This window comes from Falco biarmicus, chromosome 14, assembly GCF_023638135.1.
Source record: "Falco biarmicus isolate bFalBia1 chromosome 14, bFalBia1.pri, whole genome shotgun sequence".
NCBI classification, from domain to species: Eukaryota; Metazoa; Chordata; class Aves; order Falconiformes; family Falconidae; genus Falco; species Falco biarmicus.
In genome coordinates this window covers 759811-787099 of record NC_079301.1, presented here as the reverse complement: position 1 = coordinate 787099, position 27289 = coordinate 759811, and the positions used below count along the sequence as shown (strand labels likewise).

At 48.6% G+C, this 27289-nt stretch overlaps 2 protein-coding genes across 5 annotated transcripts in view; one reads left to right on the top strand and one right to left on the bottom strand.

The window, feature by feature from the left end:
* Positions 1-5377: 5377 nt before the first annotated feature.
* Positions 5378-13562, bottom strand: YIPF6 (Yip1 domain family member 6). Of its 2 annotated transcripts, none has more exons than XM_056360203.1 (7): positions 13175-13562; positions 12224-12352; positions 11607-11685; positions 11186-11228; positions 10051-10176; positions 9805-9962; positions 5378-9220 (listed from the first exon to the last, which is right to left on the bottom strand). In XM_056360203.1, exons 1-7 carry the CDS (start codon positions 13412-13414, stop codon positions 9102-9104), a joined length of 894 nt encoding a protein of 297 aa, XP_056216178.1. In that variant the 5' UTR covers positions 13415-13562; the 3' UTR covers positions 5378-9101. The 2 variants fall into 2 exon arrangements, with proteins under 2 accessions (XP_056216178.1, XP_056216179.1); XM_056360204.1 differs by having other exon boundaries at positions 12201-12352; positions 13175-13273.
* Positions 13563-13814: 252 nt separating this feature from the next.
* The window catches only part of OPHN1 (oligophrenin 1), a 68155-nt gene continuing 54680 nt past the window's right edge, over positions 13815-27289 (top strand). For all 3 annotated transcript variants that reach the window (XM_056360200.1, XM_056360201.1, XM_056360199.1), the window contains exon 1: positions 13815-14105. In XM_056360200.1, coding sequence (XP_056216175.1) covers positions 13952-14105 — 154 coding nt within the window. In that variant the 5' untranslated portion in view covers positions 13815-13951. The remainder of the gene's footprint in view (positions 14106-27289) is intronic.

The following is a 27289-nucleotide window of genomic DNA, read 5'->3' as shown; positions in this document are numbered from 1 at the left end:
GGCTGTGGCTGTAAGCACTTGACTCTGCACAGGAGCAGACACCTCTTACCAGAGCCACATTGGAGGAAGACGCGCTCCTGCCCGATGATGAACCTGTGCAGGAGCAAAGGTGAAACAAGGCTGAGGCTGGGCAGAACCACACAGTGCTCCAGCAGCCACTTTGGTGGCAGAAGAGGAGCCCTGACATCAGCACACCGTCCAAAGGCTTTACATAGCTTCAGGTACAAAAGAAATAGAACAGAGTTGTTTTGCATGGGAAAGACAACCAGAAAGCCCAGCCTGGCGTGTGGCAGGACTGGAGTTGCTTCTACTTTCAGTCAGGTCAACAGGTGCTTTAAAATACTTTGTACACGTTGGAAGGACAGTAACTATCAAGAGCTGTCCCTTCTGTAGCAGTTCCCTGTGTCATCCCACTGACCAACCTCCTGCAGAAGATGCTATCTATGGGACCACCGCTCAGCCTTCCCCCCCCCCTTTGTGCTGTATTCTTCAGTTCTCTCTCAAAATAAAGAACCCCTTTTACCCTTTCAGAGGGAGCTTGTGTTTCACATAGTGCTCTTCCCACTGCAAGCAACACAGTGCCGGGAGAAGAGAAGGGGTTTGGAGGGGTGTCATTGAGACATGTTTCACCTGGGTGCTGCCTCAAGGCTTCTTTCAAGCCAGTGCAGCACTGGAGATGCTCCCTCTGGGTCATGCCTTCTGCACATGCAGGAGGAGCTCAACTGAGATGGATGGCAACCACTCCATCTCCTCCCACATGGGCATGGCAGCAGCGCTGGGAGAGCTCATCCTGCCACCAATGCCGCAGTGAGAACGGAGCATCAGTGTGGCAGGAGTCTGCCCGGCTGCTGCCCGCATCTGCCTCACTGTCCCCAGGGCTCCTATAGACATTCAGCTCCCTCACTTCTGCCTAAGCACAAACAGCAGTGTATCAGACACAGAAGGCTTAGAGAGCCAGATATGCTGAGATGCCAGGCACAGGGAGGCTGTAACACACTGAACAAAACCATCCCTGTTCGCTCCCCAGTGCGAGTGAATGGCTTTGAACTCTGAAACGCAGGCAGAGGGTGACAAGGTTCAAGTGAAATAACCGAGGTGGAATTAACAAAACTATCCTTCCCACATCAGCAAGCACATTTTTTTAATAGCTTTCTGATCTCACTAGGATTGAGAACAAAACCTAGAGCAAATCTTTACTCCTGTCTCTCAGGAACCCATCCACTGCCACACACATGCCAAGCCCCCGCGCAGCACAGGCATTGCCCCCTGGACAAGGTGACAGCAGAGCAGCACAGCGACTCTTACATCTGCCAATGCCAGGAGCCCCGCACATACAAGCTCCCTGCCACACCGTGCCTTCAGCAATGTTCTCTCTGACGTCTCTGCCGATATACCTGCTTTGCTCCGTGCAGCATGCCCCATCCAGCTCCCCTTGCTGCCGGCAGAAAGGCTCACCCTGCAGTGCTCCCCGGGGAAGCGAGCACCCCAAAGAGCAAAACCTCTGCATGCACACTCCCGGCACACAGCCTCACCTCTGGTCTGAGCGCGAACGATGCAAAGATTTAGTAGTCTCCGGCTTGACTTGCAGCCCCTGCAGCCACTGCATCAGTCAACTGCCAAAGCCAAAGGTCAGGAATCACGGGTTCGCTGTGCCAGCAGCCAACAGGTTCACTGGATGAGTTATTCCCTGATTTTACTGGGAAAGTCCTTCCCTTGACTGTTACCTTCACCATTCATTTGCCAAACATACAATCCAGCACACAGAATATTAATCTTAAAAGATGAGCTTTGGGGGGGGGGGGGGAAATGCTAAATCGGAGCTTTATCCAAACAAAGGGTATCACTGAGCTGCACCCAGGAACACCTTTGGAGCAGAAGAGCTGCATTTCTGGCACTGGTTCCCTGCAGCACGCAGGAGGGCCAGAGCCACTCTCCTGTGGAGCATCCCTGCCATGGCTCAGGGCTGCCTGCACCAGCTGCTGCCACACAAAAATCCACACTCCTGCCTGCAGATGGGCTGCAGCTCCCCTTCCTCACCACGAACCCACCCGCAGGCAGCACAGACCCCCAGCACCAGCCACTGTCTCTCCCAGAGGGGATTTCAGCTGTGCCGGCTCCGCCAGCCCCGCTGCCTTCCCACGGGAGGGTTCCCAGTGCAGCCTCCCCAGGTTGTGATCTGGCTCTGTCTGAGAGCCAGGGCCTGTCTCTCTGGGGAGGAAAACTAAACAAAAACCAACCAGCCCTCATTTCTGGGCTGTGAATCTGCATTTCTGAACATTTGCACACATTAATTGGAGAGGAAAAAAACCCACAACAAAACAAAGGAAAGAAATCCTCAAGGATGTGTTGGTAAAACCACAGCCTTCAGCTTCTGGGGGTGCAGAAAGTACCCCAGAGCCTCTGCTAAGGGACTTCACTGGCCACCCCGCACTGCCCAGACCCTACCACCCGGTGGTGGCTGCCAAGGCAGGGGAGATGACATGTTCCCAGTCTCGCTTGGCCCAGGAGCATCAAGTGCCTTTTGCTGGTGGAGGGTCCTCCCTTCCCTACAGCAAAGCTGGGGTCTCCCCCTCCCCAGAGCAGCCCAGCTGTGCAGCACCCTGCAGGTGGGCTCACCCTTCCCTGGCCAAGCTGGGCAGTCCAGGGGCTCAGGCTGCCTCAGTTTCCCCTTCTGCTGCAGTTTGTGCATGAGGAGGGAGGTGGGCAGTGCACCCATACCCCCATGGCAGGGGAGGAGGGCAGGTCCCTCTCACGCTGGCACCTCTGGGTGTGAGAAAGCGAAGGTGGGTCCCTCGCAGCTGGAGGGCTGGAAAAGGAACGTGGGCGACTGAAAGCAACGTTTCAGATTACTTGATGGACTGAAGAGATGTTTTCAGAACAGTCAGGATTTTCTGCCTTTAAATTACTTACAATTCTTAAAGATTACATTAAAGAGCAAAGTCATACAGCAATCCTGCAAAAACAGTTAATTTTGACCAATGCTAATGATATACAAAGCTTCCACAGAATAAAACCAGAACCCACAGAAAACCCATCACTATAGCCACTGGTAAAATCTTAGTATTTTTAAGTCCTTCACTACTAGTCAGTCTGCACTCATGGTTAAGTTACACGCTTCCTTTTGCTAAGCATCCTCCCCTTGCAGCAATGACAGGAAAGGTCACACAGCCGATCAAGGAGGAAGCAACAACCCACCTGCCCAAGAAGCATCAGCCATGGGCAACATGCAAACTGCTGACAAACCAGGGTGGTCTCAGACCAGTTCTTTCAGGTGCAGCAATTTTGCTTCCAAGAGCAGAGCTAAACAGATTGCAAAACACTGCGTCCGCACGTCTCCCCATGCACCCATCAGGGCTGAGGCTGGAAGCTCAGCACTCACCCCACTGGGGCTGCCCATGAGGTGTTCCTGCTAAACGGGACAGGGAAAAGCAGGCTGCTGCACCCTGGACCGCCTCGGATGGAACAGAAAAAGCCAAGGGGAGGGAACAAAAAAAAGCCAGCCACGAGAGAGAAAAAGCCAGGTTCTAAGGGACTGCAAGGCCCTGCCGCCCTCTCGTGCCTGCTGGGACATTTTGGGCTCCTCCAGCCACACAACGGAGAGCCCAGAGCTGGGCTGGCTGTGCCCCTGCTGCCACGGCCTCCGAGGGACGGCTGCCCAGCCAAGGTGCCTGGCTGCTGCAGGGGGTCACCGCTGCCACCCCACCGCACAGTGCAAGAGCATGGGCATACTTCAGGCGATTGCCTGAAATTCCAGTGCCTGTCACAACCACAGGCTGGTCAGGGTGGGAAGGCACCTCCAGAGACCATCTAGTCCATCCCCCTGCTACAGCAGGCTCTCCTAGAGCAGGCTGCACAGGATCGTGTCCAGGCAGGCTGTGAATATCTCCCGGGAAGGAGACTCCACAGCCTCTCTGTGCAGCCTGTTCCAGGACTCTGTCACCCTCCAAAGTATTTTTCCCCCTCATATTCAGCTAGAACTCCCAGTGTTGCAGTTTGTGCCTGTCACCCCTTGTCCTGTCACTGGGCACCACTGAAAAGAGCTTGGCCCCATCCTCCTGACGCTCACCCCTAATATACCTGTAGACATTGATAAGACCCCTCTCAGCCCTCTCCTCTCTCAGCTGAACAGTCCCAGCTCTGTCAGCCTTTCCTCATAAGGGAGATGCTACAGTCCCATCATCTTTGTAGCCCTCTGCTGGACCCTCTCCAGTAGTCCCGTCTCTTGAACTGGGGAGCCCAGAACCGGACACAGGGCTCCAGATGCGGCCTCACGAGGGCAGACAGAGGGGGAGGATCACCTCCCTCGACCTGCTGAGAGATGGGGTTTAATTGCAATTTATTGATTAGGCCACCTTCCTGCCAGCTTTGCGCTGCCTCTGTAGCCACAGCTTATTTAGTCCCCTCACATTTTCATCATGGCACACCGAGCCTCGGTAAGCATTGCCTGGGCAGACTTGTGTCAATTAAGTGGTTACAGAGACCTTCCTTCTCTGATGCTGCAGGCAACGAGAGGGGGGTGTCTGGCATGAATACCGATTTCAGGGCTGTCATTCTCCTTAGCAGAGCCTGCCACCAGATGGGAGCACAGGCAAGGTCTGAGCACAAGCCAACTGATGTCTTGGCTCAGCTTTGAAGGGTTGTGGCACGTGTCTCTGACTCTGACGTGTCCTGGTCTGGGGTACAGCATGCTTGTGTCGTCCGGCCAGGGACCTGGGGGGCTGTGCCCTCCTGCTGTTACCAATACACAGCTCCCCTCTGGTGTCTTGTCCTTGCAGAACCCGAGTGTTACTGGCACTTTGGCATGTCTCTTGTGGGCCTGTAACGAGAACTTCGGGGATTTTTTTTCCCCTCATAGGACACAGGGGCGCCGATCCCCTACAGCACTGCCCTGTGCAGGACCAGGGCCCAGCATACACAGACTGAATGCCCAAACGCTCACTCCGGTCCTTGCTCCAACAAGACATTAGCACAACTCGTCAGAACACAAGAACATCAAATACATATATCTGCAAGAGCTGTGAAGCTCTCCTAGCAGAGGGAAAAAAGGTTTATACCTCACCCTGGCACTTCTACTGACATCTATTAACTCACTGATGCAGGCACACAAATCAAATGTTTAAAAGCATTCCATAGGCACAGGAGTAGAGAATTCAGCTGGTTTACTGCCCTTCTTTTAGTTTCCTCCAAACTCCCATGCTGTATAAAATGCCTTTCTTTGTCGAAGTACTGGCAGGATCCCTTTGGACTGCCTCCGTGCTTCACAAGAGGCTCTGCCAGCCAAAGGTGCTGCCTCCCAGCCCTGTAGCCAGCCCCGGGCAGTACCTGCCACAAGCACAGCGTGCACAGTACTTTTAATCCACACATGAGATTGCCCACATGCCTTTCAGTGTGTTTTAATTTACAAAGTTAAAACAAGTAAATTTCCTTTTCATTGGTATTAAATAGATCAAAAGTAAATTCAGATTTAAACACATACAACTTCAGCTGATAAACAGTATTAAGAAAATCTTAGTAGGAAAGAAAGCCTGGTTTATGCATCAGAAAAATCATCTGCTTTCTCTACAGGAAAGTTAAAACACTTCATTAAAGGCAAGACATCTGCTTTTGTCCTTGCTATCCTTCCCTCAGCTGGCTTTAAACAAGAAGAGGCCATTTCCCCTTGGAAAGCACGACAACTGAGTTTATCACATACATTTTCAGAACAAATTAAAAATATGTTGTGTTTACAAGGATTACTTACCTGCATGCATTTTTGGAGGAATGTGCTATACAACCAGCTGAACAAGATGAACTACCATTCAATGAACAGGCACGCTCAGCACTCTCGTGTAATACCATTGTTTCAAAGGACTATCATCCACATTAATTTTAGGCAGTCTGCAAGTATCAAATAAGCTTGATGTATTTTTCTTGCCTAAATCTGAAATTTTTCAATCGTGCTGTAATGTGCCCATATCTAGTTTGCTTTGGGAACCACCAGTTTGCTAAGGGGCAAGCGGATTCAATAAAAGCAGTGGCTCTACAGAACATCACAGTTTGGCTGAGAAACAAATTCCAGATTTTGCTTCTTAATTTTTTGAAGTCACATTAAACAGTTAATCATCAATCAATAAGCCTAATGCTCACTTCCACTGGTGCTCATTGCTTGTGCTCTCTGCCTTTCTAAGCAATTATATTCTACTTATAAAAAAAGGCTACCTTTTCCAACAGATTATCATCTTCCAAGTTGAAAGGCCAAGCCACTCTTAGTGAAGATCTTCCAGAAACAATTATAACATTGTGGTGGGGAAATTATTTTTGCAAGATACACTGCATGCTTTTAAGCATTTGGTATCGGGCAGATCTTACACGACAGAAAGCTGAGAGAGGCAAAGGAGAACCTGGCAACGAGCTACAGCAACTCGAATTCCTGGCTGAGGATATTAATGGCAACAATGATTAAAAATCCACCATATGCAAGACATGTAACCTCATTCAACTGGACACATGAAAGCTCAGAAAAATCTAATTTCCTACCTGCATCTAGCCAGCTAAAACCTTATGGCAAGTTACATATTTAGTGATACAAACTCACTTAAAGATTTTACAGCTGTAGAAGATGATGGTTTCCACACTAAGGGATTGCCATGAGTCAAAAGCCGAACAAAACCAAACAACCACACCTTCACCACATAACCAGTATATTTCTGCTCTGTTTTTTCAGATGAAAACCACCTCTCAACTAAAAACCTTGGTAACCAGCTGAGCAGTAAATCTAGTTAATATAAAAATAATTTTCTTCTCTCTTGTATAAGCCAAGAGCAATGATACAGAAAAAACAAACCATCATGGGACTGAAAGTCAAAAACAATCAAGGAGAAAGCTTGGATTTTAATTCCTCTTGAAATTAATTTTATGTCTTTTCAAAAACATACTGGTTCAATTAAATTTATTTGATAGATAAGTGGAATAACATTATCAGCTTGAGCCACAAGACACTACAGAAATAGAATTCCAAGGATTTCTCTAAAAGTATGGTTAAATTCTTGCAGGAAAGAAAGATCTGGCTCAAAGAATCCCACTGTAGCCATCAACAGCTTCACTATCCACTTCCCTTCAATATTTCTTTTCATCTTCATAAAGCTAAACTAATGTTTAAATTAATGGAAAACTGCACCTGAAAAGAAAAAAAACCACATTCCATACCAGTAATGGTTTAATGGAAGTTAAAAAATTCCCCATTTCCATTGTATACCCATGTCTAGGAAACACCAAAGCTCCCTGTGCAGCAACTTGGAACAGTTATGGACAGAGGTGTAAGGAAGGCAGCAAGAACAGCCACCAGCTTCACACAGTCCTGCTGGTAATGACTGATCTGCAGCGAAGCTGGAGGCCTGCCGAGAGCAACTGATTTTTCCTTCCCTTTTCTCCACACTCCCAGAAATGTAAAAGTGTACTTTTAATCTGCATATTATAGAAATTTTCATCCCAACTATCAAATACTTACAGTGTTTATAACAGAAACTGCACTGATATATAAATATATATTAGGCATATTTACACCTCAGCAGGACCCATGTACATCAATTTCAGGTCTATCTGCATGACTGCAGGAAAAAAGAATATGGTGCTTGTTTTCAGGAAAAGTGACATTTTAACAGCAGCTTTTTCACCCCTGGATGCTTCAGAGCTCTCCCCTTAGATTGCTTAATGAGAATAATGAACAACATAAATAATTTCTGTACAGTTTTCAAAAAGCAATTCTCCAAGTATCAATCCCTATGCCGAAACATAAATGACACACTTGTACACCTGTATATGGTTCACCAGGCAAGGTACACAAGCGCACCTACAGAGAACTAGAGAAGAAAGCCTCTCCCCTTTTTATAAAAAAGTATTAATAAAAGACCAAAAAAACCCACAAAACCCAAAAACCTATAGAAAAGTTTCTCACATCTCATTATAAGTACAAAGAAACAATATGTACACATTTAAGTTGAAACACTGTCCATGTAAACAACCAAATGAAAAGTCACATACAAGCAGTTAAGACTGGAATTCATATCCTACTTCACAGCAACCACCACCTTCATCATCATTTTAGTTTTCTTCCTCCAACCCAATTTTAACCTTTCGGGCAGAAGTCCTGGTGTGATATTTAGCAACCAAACAACCTACCTATCAAAACCTTAACTTACTTCACACAAACAATTTTTTTTTTTTTTAAACATTATATACATACACACACACTTTACTTGGTACTCTCCAGACAATTTCCCATTCTCAAAATGCAGACTGACATCTAAGTCCCTGTTGTAAACCAGTTTTGACTGTTTCTCTAGGACTTCTAACTCTCTAATCTATGGTCACACAAAAAGATTTCTAACCATCCAACACAAACACACTCCCTCTTACAAGAAATATAAATTAGTGTAACTATGGTGTTGAAGGCATTTGGCTGAAACACTTTCTTGACGTACGAAGGGGGATGAAAAAAATACACAATACATGAATATGAGCAAAGGCAGCTCCCTTCCACCCAGCTCCAAGTAACTGCAAAATGGACCCAACTTATTTTTTGCTGAAATCTAGTTTCAGAGTGAAAGCTCACAGCCCTACAATGCATTTTATATACATTTCACCACTCAGTAAGTGAATGAAAAAGGAGTTAAAAACATTCCTTTCCTACCCAACACAGAACAGCAATGAAGTTCTATTATTTCATAAGGCATGTTCCTCTTCAGTGAGAATCCAAGCACGAGCAAGAATTCTGCCAAGTCGTGCGATCCTATAACTTCATCTTCATCTACTCAATGTCTTGAAATTCCACCATCTCCCACTCTATTCCTCAGGTGGAATAATCCCTGTCACAGTGGGCATTTTTTATTTAACACAACTAAAGAGCACAGCTAAATAAAAAAACCCTCAGCAGCTGGCCCTTTGTATCTTTCAAGAAGAGGGACACACAAACAACCAATTTTTGCAGTTCTCTGGCTTTATCCCATAACCTGCCTTTGTACAATATCTCTCTATATAAATTAGAAAGAGATAAAGCCAATGATTAACTGCAGCATTCACGAAAAAACTCCAGTCCATGTTACACAGTCTCTTCTGTTTGGAGATCACTGAGGTGTAAAGGTGAGAATCATCCAGCTGATAACAAAGTAGAAGAGGAAGATGGGGTACACAACAAGAGCTTTGCGGTTTGGAGGCTGACTGTCTGCCAGGAAAGCTGTAGATGCTGGTGAAAAAGAAAAATACTTGAAATGCAAGCAGCACAGAACTAAAAGTCCAAGATCCCCTGCAGATGTTAATTTTGAATTAGGATCTGCATTACAATTATGTTGAAAGAGAAAACAGAGTAATCCATTGCTCAATACCAATGATCTATCAGTACCAATCACAACTTTATCACATAGAATGACAAATGCTGAATAATGTTCTGTAACAAGAGTCAGACTTGCAGATTAAGAACAGGAGAAATAATGCAAATGCATCTGTATGAAAGTAGCTTTTTCTAGTAGTATTTGTAACATGGATCACAGAATAAAATACCCAGTAGCCTCACATAGGGTTTAATATTAAATTATCATCCTTCTGCCAAAGGCGATTTGCATATGACCACAAAAATCAACAGAAGCAGAGGCTGAAGCTCTGCCAACACAAAGATTGGAAGAACTGTTTCTACAATACTTTAGCAGCCTAGGAAACACCTTGAACTACAATATCCATTGGTTTACCCAACAGAATGCACACAGATCTACCTCCTTAAGCATCATGCTACTCAGCAGGCACAACAGTGTTACAATGCAAAAAGGTACTCACCTAACGTTGACCAACCAAACATAGCTACTACTACGATAAGACGTATAATGAAGCTGACAGTCCCAGAACCCGCCAGCAGTACCAGCCTGCACACCAGCATTGCTACTGTCAGAGGCAGGACACAGTAACCCAGAACACACAGGCTCTGAAAAAAGGATCTGGAAAGGGGAGACAGTCAAATCAAAGCACTGCAGAAACCCCATGCACAGGAGCACTTTAACTGCTACTAAATAAATCAGGACTCACATAGTTCCTCCAAGAAGCTTTGAGTTTAGTGTGATGACAACTGCACCAAACCAGATTATGACAAAGACTTCAGCAAACTGGGGTCCTCCATCGTCTTTACTATCTGCTGATCCACCCTGAAGCATCCTGTTGCAGGTAACAGATAAAGTGAGCATCATTTGCAATTGATGACTGGGTTTTCATAGACTTGGAGCAGAAGACAGAATAGAAGCCTGAAACACTGATCCCCAGTTAGGCTGCAGACCAATAATTTTTCATCTGTTTTCTTGTTTTTTAGTAGTATCCTCAATTTTGTATAGGAAAGGAAAATGGTTGTGGCTCAACTGAGGGCATTTCAGTCCATTTGTTTACTTATTTTGAGAACTGAATAAGCATACAGAGGAGAGTAAAACCATAGACAACAGACTAAAAGGTGAACGTTAAAGTACCAAAAGTTTAGTAACTGCTCAAAGTAGACAGTGTAGTGCATGATAGAACACATATGCCTTGAAGAAAGCTTATAGTAACTACAGGATATAAGCAACACAAAGCCTGGAGAAGTGGGCATGCATTGATTTGAATATTCAAATTACATTATCTACTACTGCTAAAGCTTTACCATCATTTTACTGAACGGTTTCTATATCTCTGTGTGCCTCAGTTAGCTGACAGATCTCAACAACATTCCCATCCTATCCCAGGCAGATCTGCACACATATGCTCCAGTGGAGCACCAGAAACTCCTGGGAGCCACCATCATCTCCTGTCTATGAACAACAGCCTCTCTTTTTCCATTGCTTTTCCACATACACTGCAGCTCTTAGACAAAGCTTTTGGCCTGCAGGTTAGGGTCAAAGTTGGCCAAACACATGAGAATCAAGGACAAGGTGCATCGGGATGCCTCCCAGTAAAATCATTCTTAAGACAGGGAACTCTGAGAAGTTCCTTAAATCCTAAATTCAAAGATGGGTGGTCCTGATGGGCTTGAAGTGTCACAAACATTCTACAACGTAATCTAAACAAGCAGTGTTTGCTGAAGGTCAGAGAAGGATCAGATGAACTTAATCTCAACATGCATAATCATAAGTTTTGAGTTTCTCATTTCTCTAGTACAAAAGACTATAAAAACCCAAATCCACCCACTGTAAGTACTTACAGTGCAAGCGAGACACAAAGCACCAAAGGGCCCCAAAGATCCCCTGTTACCAAAGGAAAAAATAAAATCATAAGTATCATAGCATGATGCTGAGTTTCATTTTCCTGCAAACAATAAAGCACCTTTTCCAGCTCCGATGTATCACTTTCCATATTACACTTCCTTATAAACTGCTTATCTAGCATCCGCTGTGGTTTAACCACAACAGCACCTTACACCATTTTCTAGAATACAATTTAATCAAAAGCCTTCAACTACTTAAATCTAGCTGTTCTACATATTCTGATATGTTCCACTTTTAAAGAGCTTTGGTAATACTGATTTTTCATGTTTGTTATTCAGCACGCAACAACAACAGAAAGAACATGGGACAGATTGGCAAAACATCCTTTGAAGACCTTGAAAATCTTCTTATACATACAGTCTCTGAGAAGTGCACTACTCTTCTTCGGATACATGACATGGACAAATTTTTTCCCAACAGCCTTCAGATCTCTCATCTGAAATAAAGAAGTAACACTTTAATTTATCCCTTCATAAAAATTACACTTCACAACTGAAAGCAGAAAGACAGAAGAAATATTGATGGTAAATCAAGACAGAATCCAACTCAAAAATTTCCGCAGCATTCTTTGCAAACAATGCCTACTTTATCGACATTCCTTAACAACCACAATATTTTATCCTTTAATAACAACTAATTAAGAATAATTATTTGTTTGGTCTTCTAGGAAGAAAAAAGTAATGAAAAATCCTATTAGTCAGGAGAGTTTTCTATTGGGCTCCATCTGAGGCCTCTGCCCTTGCAAAGATTTTGAGATCACAAATAAATTTTTGGGCTACAATTCAGGTATTTTTTAACCCAGAAGAACTAATTTTACATGGCTAGTTGTAAAAATAAATAAATAAATACACCCCCCCCCCCCCCCCCGAGTTACAGTGACATACAAGGACAGCTCTGCAAAAATAAAGTTTTTGCAGTTGGCCAAAGCTATCAGAAAAACATGTGTTTTACCATAGACAGAGGCACAGACTCACAATAGTATCCCTAACAGGCTCATCCAGTGTGGAGTAGTCTTCATCAGGAGAGTGAGATCCAACAGGAACAGTAATTTCCCCTTCCACTGGAATATCTTCAGATATTGACACATCTGCAAGACCTGCAAACTAAATGTTTTTTTTAAACCTTTAGAAAAAAAAGAAGGACAAACCAGCTTATATTCACCGCAAATGTTTTTCAGCTGGGTTTCAGATCAAAACAGCTGCTCTGAATTCAACAGTTAATAACATGGTCAACAACAGAGGCCAGCCATTGTTTGCCCGATTTAAACAGCTCACAATCTAAAGACATGAGTAGGCACGTCCAAGCAAAGTGTTTCTTCAGTAACTCCCAGTAACCTGCTTTCTATCTTCTATTTATAGTAGATAACTAAAGGAAGTAAAAAGTTTGCTTGTGTTTTTCAAGTAGCGTAATGCCCGACAGCTATACAGCCACACCAACGCACGCAAATACACTGCCGTTCATGGACTCCATGGGGAAGCAACTCAGAAGAAACCGTACAGACATCTACAGGCCAAGCACAAAGCCAAGGCTGTTAAAAGCCAAGTATTGACCAAACAGTTTTCCTCCACCCAAGCAAAAAGTTAAAGTGCTCTTGTTCCCAGGGCTGGATGCAGAGAACAGCCCGACCAGCTCCACAGCAAACCCTGGGGCAGGCAGGGCGGTGGGCAGCAGGCCGGCGGCTCCCGCTCCCTGTCCTCCATGCGAACCGGCGGCCACCGCGACCCCCGCCGCCCCACACACGAGACCACGTACGGCGGCCTACCCCGGCGGCCGGGGCTCCCGTGGCGCGGCTGGGCCCTCTGCTGGCCGGCAAAGGCAAGGCCCGGGCATGCCGCGGCCCCGACCCCGCCGCCGAGTACTGCAGCCCCCCAGAGCTGGCCAGGAGGGGCCGGAAACAACCCGCCCACTCCCACCGCCACGCTCACCAACGGCCCCCCGGCACTGCTGCCCTCCGCCGCCGCCATGTTGGCTACTCGGGCGACGTGGCCGAAATACGTCATCACTACGCGCGGCGACGGCTGCCGCGTCACGCACCGCCAGGGCGTCCATGGCAACGCGAGCGGGGGCTGCCCCCCCGCTCCGCCCCGCCAGCAAGGGGGCGCCCTTGCCGCATGCCGCCGGTCCGGCCCGGAGCGGTGACCCGGACTGCAGCCCCCGGGGCCCATCCGCGGCCTCCCCCGGCCCGGCCAGCCCCGGCCCGCTCCGGCCCGTACCCCCGGCCTGCCCCATGCCCCGGCCGGCCGGTGGCGCGGGCGCGGCGGGCCTAGCCGAAATGAAACACCCTCCCGCAGCAGCGCGGGGCCGGGCCCGGAGGCGCCGCGGCCCCCTCAGGGCTCGGTGAGGGGCCTGTGCGGACCCGGCCGGGCACCGCGGCGGGACGGACCCGAACTACAAGTCCCGGCAGCGGCACGGCGGCCGGAAGCGGGGGTCGGGTGGGGCGGGGGTCGCCTCAGCCCAGCGGCCCGGCCTGGCCCGGCCCACAGCTGCGCAGCCCGGCACAGGCAGGCCGGCCGGCGGCGGGGGGTGTAGGCCCCGCCCGCCCGAGCCTCCCGGGGCAGGGCCGGGGGCGGTGCCCGCCGGGGCGGCGGCATGGCCGCGGCGCGGGGCTCCCGGGGCGGAGGGAGGGCGGTGTAGCCGCGCCCGCCCCGCAGCGCGGCGGTGCCGGGGGTGCCAGCGGCGGGAGGAGCGGCCGGCGCAGAGCCATGGGGCACCCGCCGCTGGAGTTCAGCGACTGCTACCTGGACAGCCCGGACTTCCGAGAGCGGCTGAAGTGCTACGAGCAGGAGCTGGAGCGGACCAATAAGTTCATCAAGGAGGTGATCAAGGACGGCAACGCGCTCATCGCCGCCATACGGGGTGAGTGGGGCAGCAGCGGGGCGGGCCGGGGTCCCGGCGGCCTGCGGGCTTGGGGCAGCGGGCGGGGGCCGAGGGCCGCGCCCTGCCCCGATGCGCCGGTGCTGCGATGTGCCGGTCGGTGGTCTGGGGATGGGGCCTCCCCGGGGCTGCCCCGGGCGCAGAGGAGCAGCCAGCGCCCCTCTGCCCGGGCTGAGCGGGGTTTCTCCTTCTTGACCATCACCCTGCGGACGTGGTTTTGGGAGCCCACCTTCGCCTTGGCTCCCGCGGAGGCGTGTGGCCCCGCACCTCGGCGCTCGGCAGCTGCCTTCGTCGCTGGCATCGCGCTGGGGTGACTGGCTGGCCACGGGCAGCAAACTGCCAGCGGCCACGCGTGGGTTGCCGGTCCGGTGCTGGTCCTGCGTGGGGACAGGTCGGATTCGGCCACCCGGGCCAGCTGGGCGCCACCGCCGGCCTTGCAGGGCACCGGCTGCCTGCCGGTTAAGCTCTCCCAGGCACCCGGCCGAGCTCTCCAGGCAGCGCCTTACTATGAGGAGAATATTCTCCTATTTGGGGGAAGGTGCTTGGTTATTTTTCTTCACCAAAGAAGGGGTGGAGTGTGCCCTGGGCCAGCATGGGTCCCCTTGTCCCCCAGCCCTGCTTCCCTCGGATGGCCTGCTGTGAGAATGAGAGGGCTCCATCCAGAAACACTCAGTAGTCCTCCTTTTGTTGTGGGTGTTTCATTCCTTTTTAATAATACCGGGAATTTTTTCAATTTAATGTCGATTTGGGTGTTGCCTTTAAGGGAGTCACTTGTTCAGAAGTACTGAGACTATCAAAATACCTGGACCAGGTTGCGTCCTCTGAAACCGCCTTGTCCGTGGGCTTAGAAATTTTTTTTCATCCAAGAGCTGTAAATATGCTTTCTCTGTGTCATTTCTTACATCTTCTTTGCTTTTATAAATGTTCATTAAAATATGGCAAAAAATGTATGACACCGCAGCAGCTACAAAGGTTGCGCTTGCATCAGGTGAAGTGAAAGCAAACAAAAAAATCAGCAGGACAGACTGTGATCATACACTGCTTTTCTTGCTAGCTGGTTTGTTGTTAGTTGGTATTAATAGGTTTAGCTACTGCCCTTTTAAGAATAATCCAGAGCTTCCTTGTTATTAAGGCAATGGCGGGAATAGTCTGTGTTTACCCATCTGGAAAACAGCAAAGACAAAAGCTAGTATGACTGAAACAGCAGACATCACAGGGCTGGAAGACCCTAAAACGTACTAAAAAACCAACCCCCAAATCTCTGCTTAGTCCAGGGAAGAAAAAAACCAACCCCCAAAATGAAAACCAAAGGGATTTTAATAAGCCTGCTTGTTAACATAAATACTTTGCTTTTTCTTCATCACTTTGGTCAAAACCGTTTCCATTTTTAATGTTTGTAAACCCTAATGCTGCACTCGGAGTATGGATGCGAGGGTGTTTCGCTAGGTCAGCAAACCCATCCCAGTGAGGCTGGTCAAGGAGGAAGGGAAGAAGTAGAAGGAAACTGAGTACACCCAGGCAGCACTGAGTGTGTACTCTGAGGCAGTACACCCCAGAACTGAGGAAACCTGAAATTTCTTGCCTGAAATGCTGTGGGGGTGTTTTTGTGCTGTTTTCTTTTATAGGAGTGCAGCTGAACCGCAGGCAGAGGGATGGGCTAGCCAAGCAGGTGGCTGGACACGCACAGCTGGGGAGGGTGCTGGGGCCAATACCTGCCTGGGCTTCTATCGGCTCCTGGGGGGGATTCACTCCCTCCCATTTAGCTGACAGCTAACTTTAAAAAAATTCTAGGCCTTCCTCTCTGAATTCTGCCTGTCTGGAACTGTGGATAGGAATTTGGGGCTACTTGCTGTCCATTGCCCAAACAGCTTGGGCTGATGGCTGGTTTATCCCACTTGCCAGTCAGTGACAGTGGTGGCTGAAGATTTTCTTTCTGCCCCTTGGCAGTGCTGTGGGATGGATGTGTCCCTGGGCAGCTGGGAAGCAAAGATGATGATAGTCTCACCAGGAGAGAGAGTGAGATCTCTTTGTCAAGGATAGAGGGTTAATTATGATGATTGTTCTGACTGCACCTGTCTGAAATCTGTCCAGAGGTCCCTCTGCCTTACCCTTTTAATGGGTGAGGCACCCTCTTGGTGCCAAACTGTTTCAAGGTGTTGACTCACTGCACAGAATACAGACCTCTGGTGACATTACAGAATTAGATGTTGCCTGCGTGTTTGCTGATTAATTAATGAATAAACTCCAACATAAGATTTAAAGCAAATCAGTCCCCCATTTTGCTTAGACTTGTAGAAATGTCAAACACCTGCTGTCTCCAGCTGGCGGGCTCTTCAGTCTGACATGGTGATGGAAACTGCTGAACAAAAGACTCGTGTGCAGCACAGTCTGTCCGGATACAAACACATGCATCCGCGTGAATTATGCAAGCGCAGCAATGCTCGTGCAGGCTACCAAGAAGAGCAGTGTAGTTCCCCCTTGCAGGAAAATAGGATCTGCTGGGATTACGTGATCTGTAAACACAGTCTTAAAAGTCTGAGAATGCTCAAAGTTGTCTTTTATCTTCCATTTGCCAAGTAATAGGGAAAAAAGTGAGCATGACTTTATGTGGAGTTCTGCAGGACCTTCAGTTCATGTGCTGGGGGAGCCAGGTGGTTTTGAGTTGTCTGTGATACGAGTAGCATGTGTGTTGTTCTTTTCTTGGTTGCTGGCAGTGTTCTTGTTGAAAGTGTCTGACCAGTTAAGGATGTCTCAGCCTACCTGCTGGGTGGTAAAATATTGGGAGTGTTCTAGCAGAGTCTCTACAGACTAAAAAAGAAAAAACCCACTTGGTATCACTTTGTTATGTCAGCAGCGGAAGATAGGCATCCATAAGTGCTATTTCAGTGACTTCTATTTGAGATTTCTGGATGTCTTTTTAAGTTTTTTGTAGCCCTTTTACTGGTAGATTCATTCACCGTAATTGTGTTTGTGAATTAATATGTGAACTTGAGTGCAGATTTTTTAAACAAGTCATTCAAGTAGCATGGAATTATAAATTTGTAATATTAAATGCTTCCAGTGGTATATGTCTAGTGGTTGGGTGTGCTGTTTTAATTAAATGGATTGCTTGTTTTACAAATGCATGTACTCCCTTACATTTCACAGTTTTAAACCCTTCCGCTCCGTCCCATCTGTGCCGATGGTCAGTGATGGCGAGTGGTGAATCATCATGAGGGTGACCTGGCTGCGGTGTGCTGCAGGGAGGAGTTTTGAGGCAGCCACATCTTTACTCCAGTCTTGTTTCTTGGTGTTTATTCCCAGCTCTCTCAAGGCTTACTGCAACCCCAGACCCTTCTCAGAGGAAAATTCCTGTTGATCTGGATGAAGTGATTCCCATGTGTGGCACCACGTGGTGTGCAGGTGCCCAGCACTCTCGGGAAGATGAGTGAAGGCTCAGGGGGACCCAGCTCATGGGTGCCCACCTGCTAGTCTGGAGAGGAGGAAAAGCAAGTCCCCCCTTCCAAATGCGGGAGGTGCCATGACATGGAGATCTGCTGGGGGTTGTCCATGCCAGAGAGTCAAATCTGTTGACACAGCTTGGGAGCATTGCTTCTGCTGGCTGCTGAGCCAAAACTGCCACTCCTGCTAAGATCCCAGATGGGGAGACAAGGGCAGCAGGACCCATGGTGAGGGGACGTGGGCTTTGGAGAAGAAATTAATCTCCTTCTGAGCTGCCCTTCCTCTGCAGGAGTCTGCTGACTTCAGCTTCCCTTCATGTTTCTAATGAAAAGCTGAACTTCCCTTCCCTTCCCCATCCCAGGGAGAGGCTGGAGCCACAAGGGTAAGTGCTTTCCCAGGCAGCAGGGCTTCCCCGCCTCTGGCTCTTCTGCAAGGAGAAGCCGGAGGGAGTACTCTGCCCGGTGCAGCTGTTCAGGGTCCAGCACTAGAAACCATCCCTGGAAAGCCCTGCCTCTGTTTGGTTTGCAGTGGGGCAGAGTCAGGAGCAGCTCCTGCACAGGTTAGCTCAGGGTGGGGAGTGGGCTGAAGGAGGACTCATAGTAGCGGCCATGGCTTGTGCTGCTCCAAAGCACGTGTGTCAGAGGAGGCTTGTCTGAGGGCTGCAGAAAGGGCCTCCCCTACTGCCCCAAGCCCACATGAGCAGAAGGGTGTGTGCTCATGGTGGTAGTAGCGCTGGCCGGCTCTGCAGAGGGAGGAAGCAGTGAGGGGGACTTCAGCTCCCCTTGGTCTGCTGCATGCCTCTGTTTCCCCTTCTGCATAGCAGGTAGTGCTCAAGGGCTTTGTCTGAAGTGGGGGGCTGTTGCCCAGGTGAGGGGTGCACTTTGGTGCTTTAAACTCCTCTTGCCTTTCAAGGGCTTAAGAGAAATCGGTTCCACCCCACCCACCCAACTCTGACGTGTTACCAGCTGAAATAAATAAAGTACCATGGGTAAAGCCCTCCCAAGTGCTGTGCAGCTCCCCATGTTCTGGTGTGGGTCCCTGTGCAATTACAGTCACACGTTTGCGGCCTGTAAGTGTGGCATTTTTTTTCCTCTTGCTGACAGACAAACCCTTGAGAACTGACTATACATGGGACACTAACATTACTAAGTGGAAGGTTGTGCCAAATGAGAAATTAAACTGACTAAAGCAGAGAAAAATACTGTTCATTTGTAATAATCTTGGGTGTGAAAGGCCATGATAGCAAATAAGTTACTCTGAGACAGAAATGTGAGTTATTTTTGTTGTAAAGTTGGCTGCATCCCTTCTTTCTTGTGCCAGGAGTATGCAGAGTCTCTGGCAGTGCCAAGTGACGATGCTGGTCCCATACGTTGTGCTGGCCGTGCCGGAGCTCGCTGTGGCCTGGCCCGGGCTGGGGGGTCAGCCTTGGTTAGCCTTCCTCCCGGCGCTGGGGGGGCGGCTGGCGCCTTGGCCTGTGGCACGCTTTCTTGGCACTCCCGAGGCCAGGGCTGCTCTGGGGCTGCTTCGCTCGCCTTTGAAAGCCAAGACCAGTACTTCTAGCTGGCCCCCATGGAAACTGCAAGGTCTGCCTTGCTTGGAGCGTGCAAGGCTGGCCTCAGTCCCCTTGGCCTGGCACCTATCCCCTCAGGCTGGCCAGGGCCCCGTGTGGGCACTGGGGATTCAGCCCCAGCAACAGCTTGTTTGTGTGGCAGAGCTCGCGGCCCGTGCTGTAGTGGCCAGCACCAGATCACAGACAAGATTTGCTGCCAGCTGCATGCTTGAGGCCACAAGCAAGGATGTCAGAAGTAGGTGACTGTGTAGCACCATAGTTGTTGGAAGAATGGCTCTTCACAGCATTTTCTTTCTGTGGCTCAGTATGTTGTTGGGTTTTCCAGAATCTTTCCTGCTAGCTGTGCTCTGCTGTGTGTGGTCATGCAAAACCATCTATTTCCCCCTGGTCTTTGATCTTTTCTTGTAATTATGTATCAAACTGAGTTTAAGAAATGTCAGGTTGAGGCTCTTTTTATTAATGTACAAATGCTGCAATGGTGTAAGCTGTCCTTTGAAGCTGGAAGAGCTTTGAGTTCTCATGCAAATGTTGCATGCATGGTTTTGAACCTGATTTCTGTACTGCATAAAGTTTTGAAGATTGCCTCTGACTTTGCATGTCAGTTAATTGTCCTCCCCAGGCAATGCAAGTGTTTTATCCTGGGAGGATAACCTTATAAAGGAATGTGTAGAGGCACCTATGCCTGCAAAGCACATGGCAGTCTGTAACAAAAGGGTCTGGGTGGGCTTTTCCCCAAGACTGGGATTGAATAGGAGACTCAGGGAAGGGTCCACCATTATCCTCTTCCCTGCACGTCTGGTACTGGCAGCACTGTGTGTGGGAACTTGCTTGTCTGCTTGAGGGACTCTGCAGTCCTCACTGTGGAAGACCTGTTCTCAACAAGTTCCTGTGCTGTTGTTGGAGGTGGTGTTTGAGGATTTAATGCTCTGGAGTGTAGAAGGCAGAGTGTCAACAGAATGCAGTATTTTAATGAGATTAAAGCTGCCATGGAGTGGCCTGTCTGCCTGGTTCCTACAGGAACCCCATGTGCAGGTTCATGTAAAGTCTATAGAGACAAAGGCTTGAATCTATTACTACAGTGTGTTACAGGCAGATACTGGTTTTTGCCTATGTCTGAACAAGCCTAAGGCTCCTCTGGAGAAGGGGGAAGAGGAATGTGTCTGTCCCACCGGTGTCCATGTGCTGGCTCAGGAAGGGTTGCAGTTTGCCAGGCAAACATTAGCTCTGCACTCCCGGCAGAGCTTGGCATCAAGATGTCTGCGTGAAAAATATCCTGTCCCACAAAGGCAGCTTATTTGGGAGCCAGCATATGGCACATTAATGAAGATGTGCATAGAAATCATCCATGTGGATGCACCGAGGCCTTCTGTCTCATGGAAAGCCACTCATTAAACTGCCCAGTATAACTAGAGAAATCTGGTGTCCGAACAAGACTCATGTAAGCAGTTTTTCTGAGGCCACTGGCTAGGTGATTATGAAGAGGCTGCTCATGTGCCCATGTTGGTAATGCAGAACAGTTCCAACTTCTTCAGATTTGGTCTGTCCTTTTTCTTCCAGTTGTATCACAACAGTCAGTACCTGAGCCTTGACTTGAATGGTTCCAGGATCAGACCCTGTACCAGTAGGCATGGCTCTCAGTACAAAGACTTGGCCCTGGCTGGGTATAATCAGCTGAACAAGGTCTTGGTGGCCTCATTAGCTTGGCCAATCTGCTGTCCCTGCATTTGGAGATGGTGTTCATCATTACACCAGCTTAGGGGGAACCTCAGCCTGGAGCTGCAGACAGCAAGCAACTGAACGCTTCTACCTGGAGTGGGGCTGAGTTCAGCCAGGTATCAGCCTTGCTGCCTCATCAGTCACCTTCCAGATGAGGGACATTGGGGAAAACATTGCAGAGCAGAAATGCAGATCTCTTGGTTGTCCCCTCATGGTCTCCCCCTGTAGTGTCACTGGAGCCTTTTGTTTTACTGTGGAACTGGTTTTCCACCCATGCTGGTGGCACTGGGAGGAGCTGCCTTGGACTGACTTTCCAGAGGAGGATGGCTCACTGCTGCAGGGACACCTTCCGCCTTTCTCCCAGAGCACATTACGCTATAGCAGCAAGTGTTAAGCCATTTCTGGACTTTAGCAGGGGAAAAATGACTTGCTGGAAAATATATCGCTCCCCTCTGCCAATAATGTATTCTCTTGTATTTGTTCGCTCCTTGCTGGTTTTCTCCCATCACCCAACACGGTGGGTTTCATTCAGTAAGGGCTCCAGTTAGTGCTGATAACTTTTTAAATTTTCTCCTAAATTTTCAGCTGTAGTTGTTTGCAGACATCAGCTTAAAACAATCAATTGCTTTAGAGTGGTGTTGTGTGGACCTAGATACCACCTAGACCAGTTACACTCAATGAGTTAAAGACATCAAGGCCATGCAGTTTTAGCCAGGAACTAGCCAGAAACCTTTCTCTGGAAAAGAAGTATGCAATAAGAGAATGAAAATGTCTTGAGGATTTGGAGACCTATGTGCTCCTAAGTATCACTGTGCTACAGCACTGGGGTCTGTGGTTTGCACCATCTTATAGCAAAGGTGATAGTAGGAATACCTGGAAGCTGTTTACACAGAGACTTTTGGAGGCCTTTAGTAGATAAACTGTGTGTGTGTGTGTACCTGTATGTGGGGCAGACCACAGTGTTCTGCAGTACTGGTAACACACAATACCATTTACAGAAGTGCTACTTACTGGAAGTACTCTGGCTTCATAACCTAATAGGATGTTCATAACAATATTCATCAAATGTGATGACTTCCACTGAAAAAAAACACATTGCCTTCTTTTTCCTCTGTGGGCCTATACCTCTGCCTTTGAGTGGAGTGGCAGTTCAAATTCCCTGTCCCCTGCAGCAGCTCTGAAGCGATGCTCAACTTGCAAAAAAAAAGTTTCTGTGTCTGTATCTCAATGCAGTGGACTTCAGCTCATGTGCGACCAGTGCTGCTCTCCCTGGTGAGCATCTGTGCTCTGTGGGTATCCTCAGGACAGGTAGGAAGAGGGAATCTTTTTGCAGCCAGCAGATGATGAAGCAGCTCATTTTCCTGGGCTGTAGGCCATGTGCACAGAATCTAGGGCCCCAAGTTGGTGCAAATCTAAACCAGACATGCTTTAACCAGAAACTAAAAAAACAATAGCAAAAAAAAAAAAAGGGAGCAAAAAACCCTTCCAAAAAGGCAACCCTCCCCACAGCCATCAAAGCTGTATCTTCAGATGCAGGCCAGAAAAACGAGGAGCGTGCACAGTATCTCCCTACTCCAGTTGCAGGGTGTATCTTACCCCTTGTTTCAGGGCTTGACATGCTCCAGGCTGGAGCAACTTGCTTGCCCTGCACATGGACACTGTCATGTTTGCTTTGCTGTGTGGCTGATGCATTGGGCTTGGTGGCAGGGCAGGTGGCTGCATGGTGATGGCTCCCGTGTGAGCTGTGTGGTGCTGGGCTCCATGGGTGCAAAGGCTTCGCTCCCCTCCCTGCCTCTGCTGGCTCTGGTCCCCAGCCTCCCCCTGGGACTGCTGGCTTCTGCTGGTTACAGCTGCTCCATCCGTGTCCTTGTCACCTGCACGAGGGGTATTCAGAGTAGGCATGAATATTGGCTGGGGTCACTTCCTGCCCCTTGCCAGTCCCCGCTGCAGCAGCACCATGCGTCAGCTCTCTCTCTGCCAGCTCAGGGGCTGGTGAATGGGCTGTGGCCCAGCCCTGGGCCAGTTTAAAACAAACCAATGTGCAGTATTTTGTGAAGGCTTTTTTCAGCCCGATCAGTGCCACAATACACCTTCTGGGAACTTGCCTGTATACATCGGCACAAAAGGCCAGGGCAAGAGGTTAAGTTGTTTTCACATGTTTGAGTATATTTTTTTCTTCTGTCATGCATGAGAGATGAAGAGAGCTTTTCATTCATCTTCTGTTGCCTTTCCTGGCTCCTTCCCTGGGAGGATGTGGGTGTTATCCATGTTTTGTAATGTGTCTGACAGCCCACGGGCTCACAGCAGCACTGCTGCTGACCAAAGAGTTTCCTCTTGAGTCACTATGTGAGGACTCAGCTTTTCTGGCTTTTTTCTTCAGAAATTTTTGTAATATTTTATTTATTAATTCTGTTGGTAGCACACTGGTAACTACAGATGTGGCGTCCTGCGTTCACTGTCCTGCTGTGTGTCATCTCAGCTTTGTGTAGCGGCTTCAGCATCCCCACTAGTTTGTGCCATGATGTGCAGCCAGAAGCCTCCCTGTGTCACAGTCCTGGCCATGTGGCTCCTTGGCCCTGTGCTGTATTATACCTGCCTAGAGAACATGGCTCCAGCACCGATGGCTGGCTGCCTGGCTGCAGCTGCTGTCTGCAAGGAGGAGCTGAAGTGCCAAGAGGCCCCTTCCCCAAGGGGAAAAAGGGGCAAGAGCATGCCGTGGATGCCAGGCTGCAGTGCCATACACTGCCAAAGTGGTACCTTCTCTGACAGGGTTGCTACCCTTCAGCATTGGCTATCAGAAGTACAGAGTTTCTGTGCAGTTTGAAGAACTGTGAGGTTTATGGGAAAAAAGGGCAGACTTCTTTCCTGCACACAAAGCAGTGCTATTTTACAGACATTGAACACACCGAAATGAAAGCTGCTTTGAAACTGCTGATGAAATTCAGCAGGCAGCAGTTATTTTTCTTACTAAGCATTAAATTAATGTTTCAAAGGTGTGAACCTTTTATTTGAGTGTCTGACATGTATGAAGAAAAAAGCTTTTGGAAACTTCTAATTTTTGTTTTGGTGCTGATGGACTTTTCCACATTGGCTTGTGCTTTGCCTTGCAGAGTCCTGACCACTGTTTGTTGAGCTCCTCCTTCAGGAGCAGTGATCCCCAGGTCATGCTGGCTTTTCCCTTCTGGGGTGCATTCAGATGCTGCCTTTGTTGCTGGTGTCCTTTTTTTGTCACCAAATTTTCCATGCAGGTGAATGTGCAGTCACGAGTTGTTCAAATGATGATAAGAGTAGCTGAATAGCCTGAGATAAAGTTTATACATGTAGGCCTAGAATTTAGGTTGCTGTTTGCAGTTTGTTCTCTCTCCTTTTTTTATGCTGTTACTCCAGCCAAGACTGATTATGAAGCTAGGTATTTTTAAAGCAAGAATAATTTTATTAATCTTACTAAACCTCGTAGCTGTGAAAATTGAGAACAAGGGACACAGCCTGTTCCTGTGCCATCAAATGATGAACTGGGGACCTGCAGGGCATCAGGGGACCCTCTGTGGTGGACTCAGAGCTGGACCCCTAAGTCCTCATGGGATGTGAGGCTGGCAGAGGTGGGCTATCTCTCAGCGAAGCCCACCTAACGGTGCTCAGCAGTGTGAGTGAGTTTGGGCTGCCTGTCAGGTTGAAGGTGCCTGAGGGGCTCCCAGGTGGTGCTGGCTGATGGCCTCATCCACACTGGCAGCAGCTCCTGGCCCTGAAGCAGGAGGGATGTGCATTCCTCCCCGCACTGAGCTTGTAAGCTGCTTGTGAGTCTTCCCCTTGCACCGTGTGTGACTCATCTGGCCTCCTGCCTGCCCTTCTCTGCACCCTTATCGAAGGAAACTCTGAAATCATCGCGTGCTGGGGGAGCAAACTGCTGGCTCCACTCGCTCGCTGAAGCCGCCTGCAAAAGCACTTGGTTTTCACTTGCCTTGCCCCTGCCTGGGAAGGGTGGCTGCTGGGAAGCTGAAATGAGATGCATCTGATGGCTCTGCAGATCATAAGATATCTCTGTGGGGATTGCTAATGCTCTGCCCCGGATAGGAGTCTGTTGTTTTCGTGTTTGTTTTCCCTGTGTTCGTACGGCTTGTACAGCAGGGAGCTGTGGCTCTTGGAGCACAGCCTCTTCTGCCGCTTACGCCAAAGCAGCCGTGCCAAAAGTTTGCTCGGCTGCTCTCAGAGCCGGGGAGCTCCGCGTGGCCTGAAGTGCTGCAAGGATTTGTGCAGCTCTGCCCTGTCCTTGCTGACCAGCTGCTTTGCACGAGGTTCTCCTGCTCCCCAGGGAAGTGGGCTGCTCAGCCCCTCGTTGACAGCTCGCTTGTCCTGAGGGAGGAGAAAATTAATTTGCTTTCCATGGCTCAACTTTTCGGTTCCTTTATTTTTCAGAGTCTGTCCTTTGTTCAACATGGCTAAGCCTTGTCCCCAGGACTGGGGAAGGCTGGTAGAAAAGCTAGCCTCCATGGGATGGTGATATAAGTAGGTGCAGCAGACGGTCACCTGCGAGCCTCACCCTACTCTGGCTGCCTGTTTGAATTACAGCCCCAGCCCCTGCACTGATGCCCAGCGCCGCAGCCATGGCTCACCTGACACCACCATCCCTGCACCACCAGCAGTCTCGGCGTGCTCTGCTGCTGGGGGCAGGCATATAGCAGCCTCTGCATTTGAAGTTCAAAGAAAGCAGCCATGTGCTGCTGCCCTTGGAGCCCTCTCATAATGGGTTGAGGAGCTGCTGGCCACCCCAGCACAGGAACGCCGGCACCAGCTCGACTGTAGTCTGCATCACCCCGGTCCAGAGCTGTGCCAAGCACACTGCTCGCAGGTGTCGCTTCTTGGCACCCTTGGTTGCTGTGATCAGGTTGGAAATTGTGAAATGCGTTTTCCTCTGCATCACCTTAACTGGAATACAAAAAATAATAGTTTTCTAAATGGTCAGGCTTTGCCAGGAGCTGAATTGTGAACGAAGAAATTCGTATTGTGAGAGTTTGGAGTGAAATAACGTAAGAGACGGGCTGACTGCAGCCACACCGCCAGCAGAGGAGTGTTTGCCAACCCCTTTGGTCTTTTGGGGTGGTGGGAGCTCTTCTTGAAGGCAACTTGTCTGTAAACCTGGGGTTAAAATTTATGGAGAAAACTTCGTCATTTCCCCTCTGATACTGGTTGGATGTCACGACATATATGATTGAGAGAAATTATAGCTGTATTATTTCTTAATGCACATTTCAACACTTTTGCTGATTTCTGAGGCTGCTAATCTTTTTTTAACTTCCATTTCAGTTAGCCACGTGTTCTGGGCTGTCTGCCTCATGTCTTTTTCCAGTTTTGCTGAAGGAACTTCGCCAGCTTTGCAGGGCTACGAGATCGGTTTGAAAGGCCAGAAATAGGCCAGAGGTGAAAAACTGTCCTTTGAGAACTTCAGGCGTTTAAATTGTGGTTTTACCACTCACTCATTGTGAGGAGCATTAAGTGAAGCACTGATGCCAGTGGTAATTCTGTCGTGTTGCAGTTTGCGGGGAGGGCATGGGTACCAATGCCTATGCTGCCCCTGCCTGGCTTGGCCAGGGAGGAGGCTGTGGCAAAGGGTCCTGCACTTCACAGGGACTTAAGATCGTGGCTATCCTGATATTTCAGAAGCAAAAATCATAAAAACTTAATCTGTACACTGTCCTTTATAAAAACATTAAAAATATGGCTTCAAGTGCCACTCTGCAGGAAACTAGTACAAGCCAGTGATAATCGCTGAGAGAAAGAACGGTGCGTTCCTTGTCTTTGCTTTAAAATGTGGCTTTGCTGCATGCTTGTTTTCCTGATCAATGGCATTGATCACTAATTATGCTGGACAATCAACGTTCCCTTAATCAGAGGTAGGGGAAGAGTGCATCGTTCTCCTCAGAAGCTGTAACTCGCATCACTCTCTTCCAGTTTTCTCCAAAACAAGCCAATATACCCCAAAATGTTGTCCATCCAGCCTTGCTTGCTTCCTTTTTGTTTTGGTTGGTTTGAGCTGATAAGTTGCCTAACTTCTGAAGCGGTTGGTGAGGAGAGCCACAGTCTCCTTCTGCTCACGGCAGCCAGAAAAACCTCAACTTCCTTGATCTTCAGTCTAGCATAATAAAGCTTGCCAGCTTTTCTAAAGCAATACAGGTACAGTATAGCAGGTTTCCATGAGTCAGTAAGGGGGATAAGGCAAGCATGACAAATATATTACATATGTGATAAATGTGAAGAATTGCTATGTTGGTCTTTTTTTTCCTTTTTTTTTTATTCTTTAGTAAATAAAGAAAATAAGCCTTTTGAGCAAGTTTGTGCACTTATGACAAGGTTGCCTGGGCAAGGAAGATAATTTATGAGAATAAAAAAAGGTTTAGGACAGGAAACAGAAACAAGGTAGGGGGGAAAGTGGGCTGGTGATGTG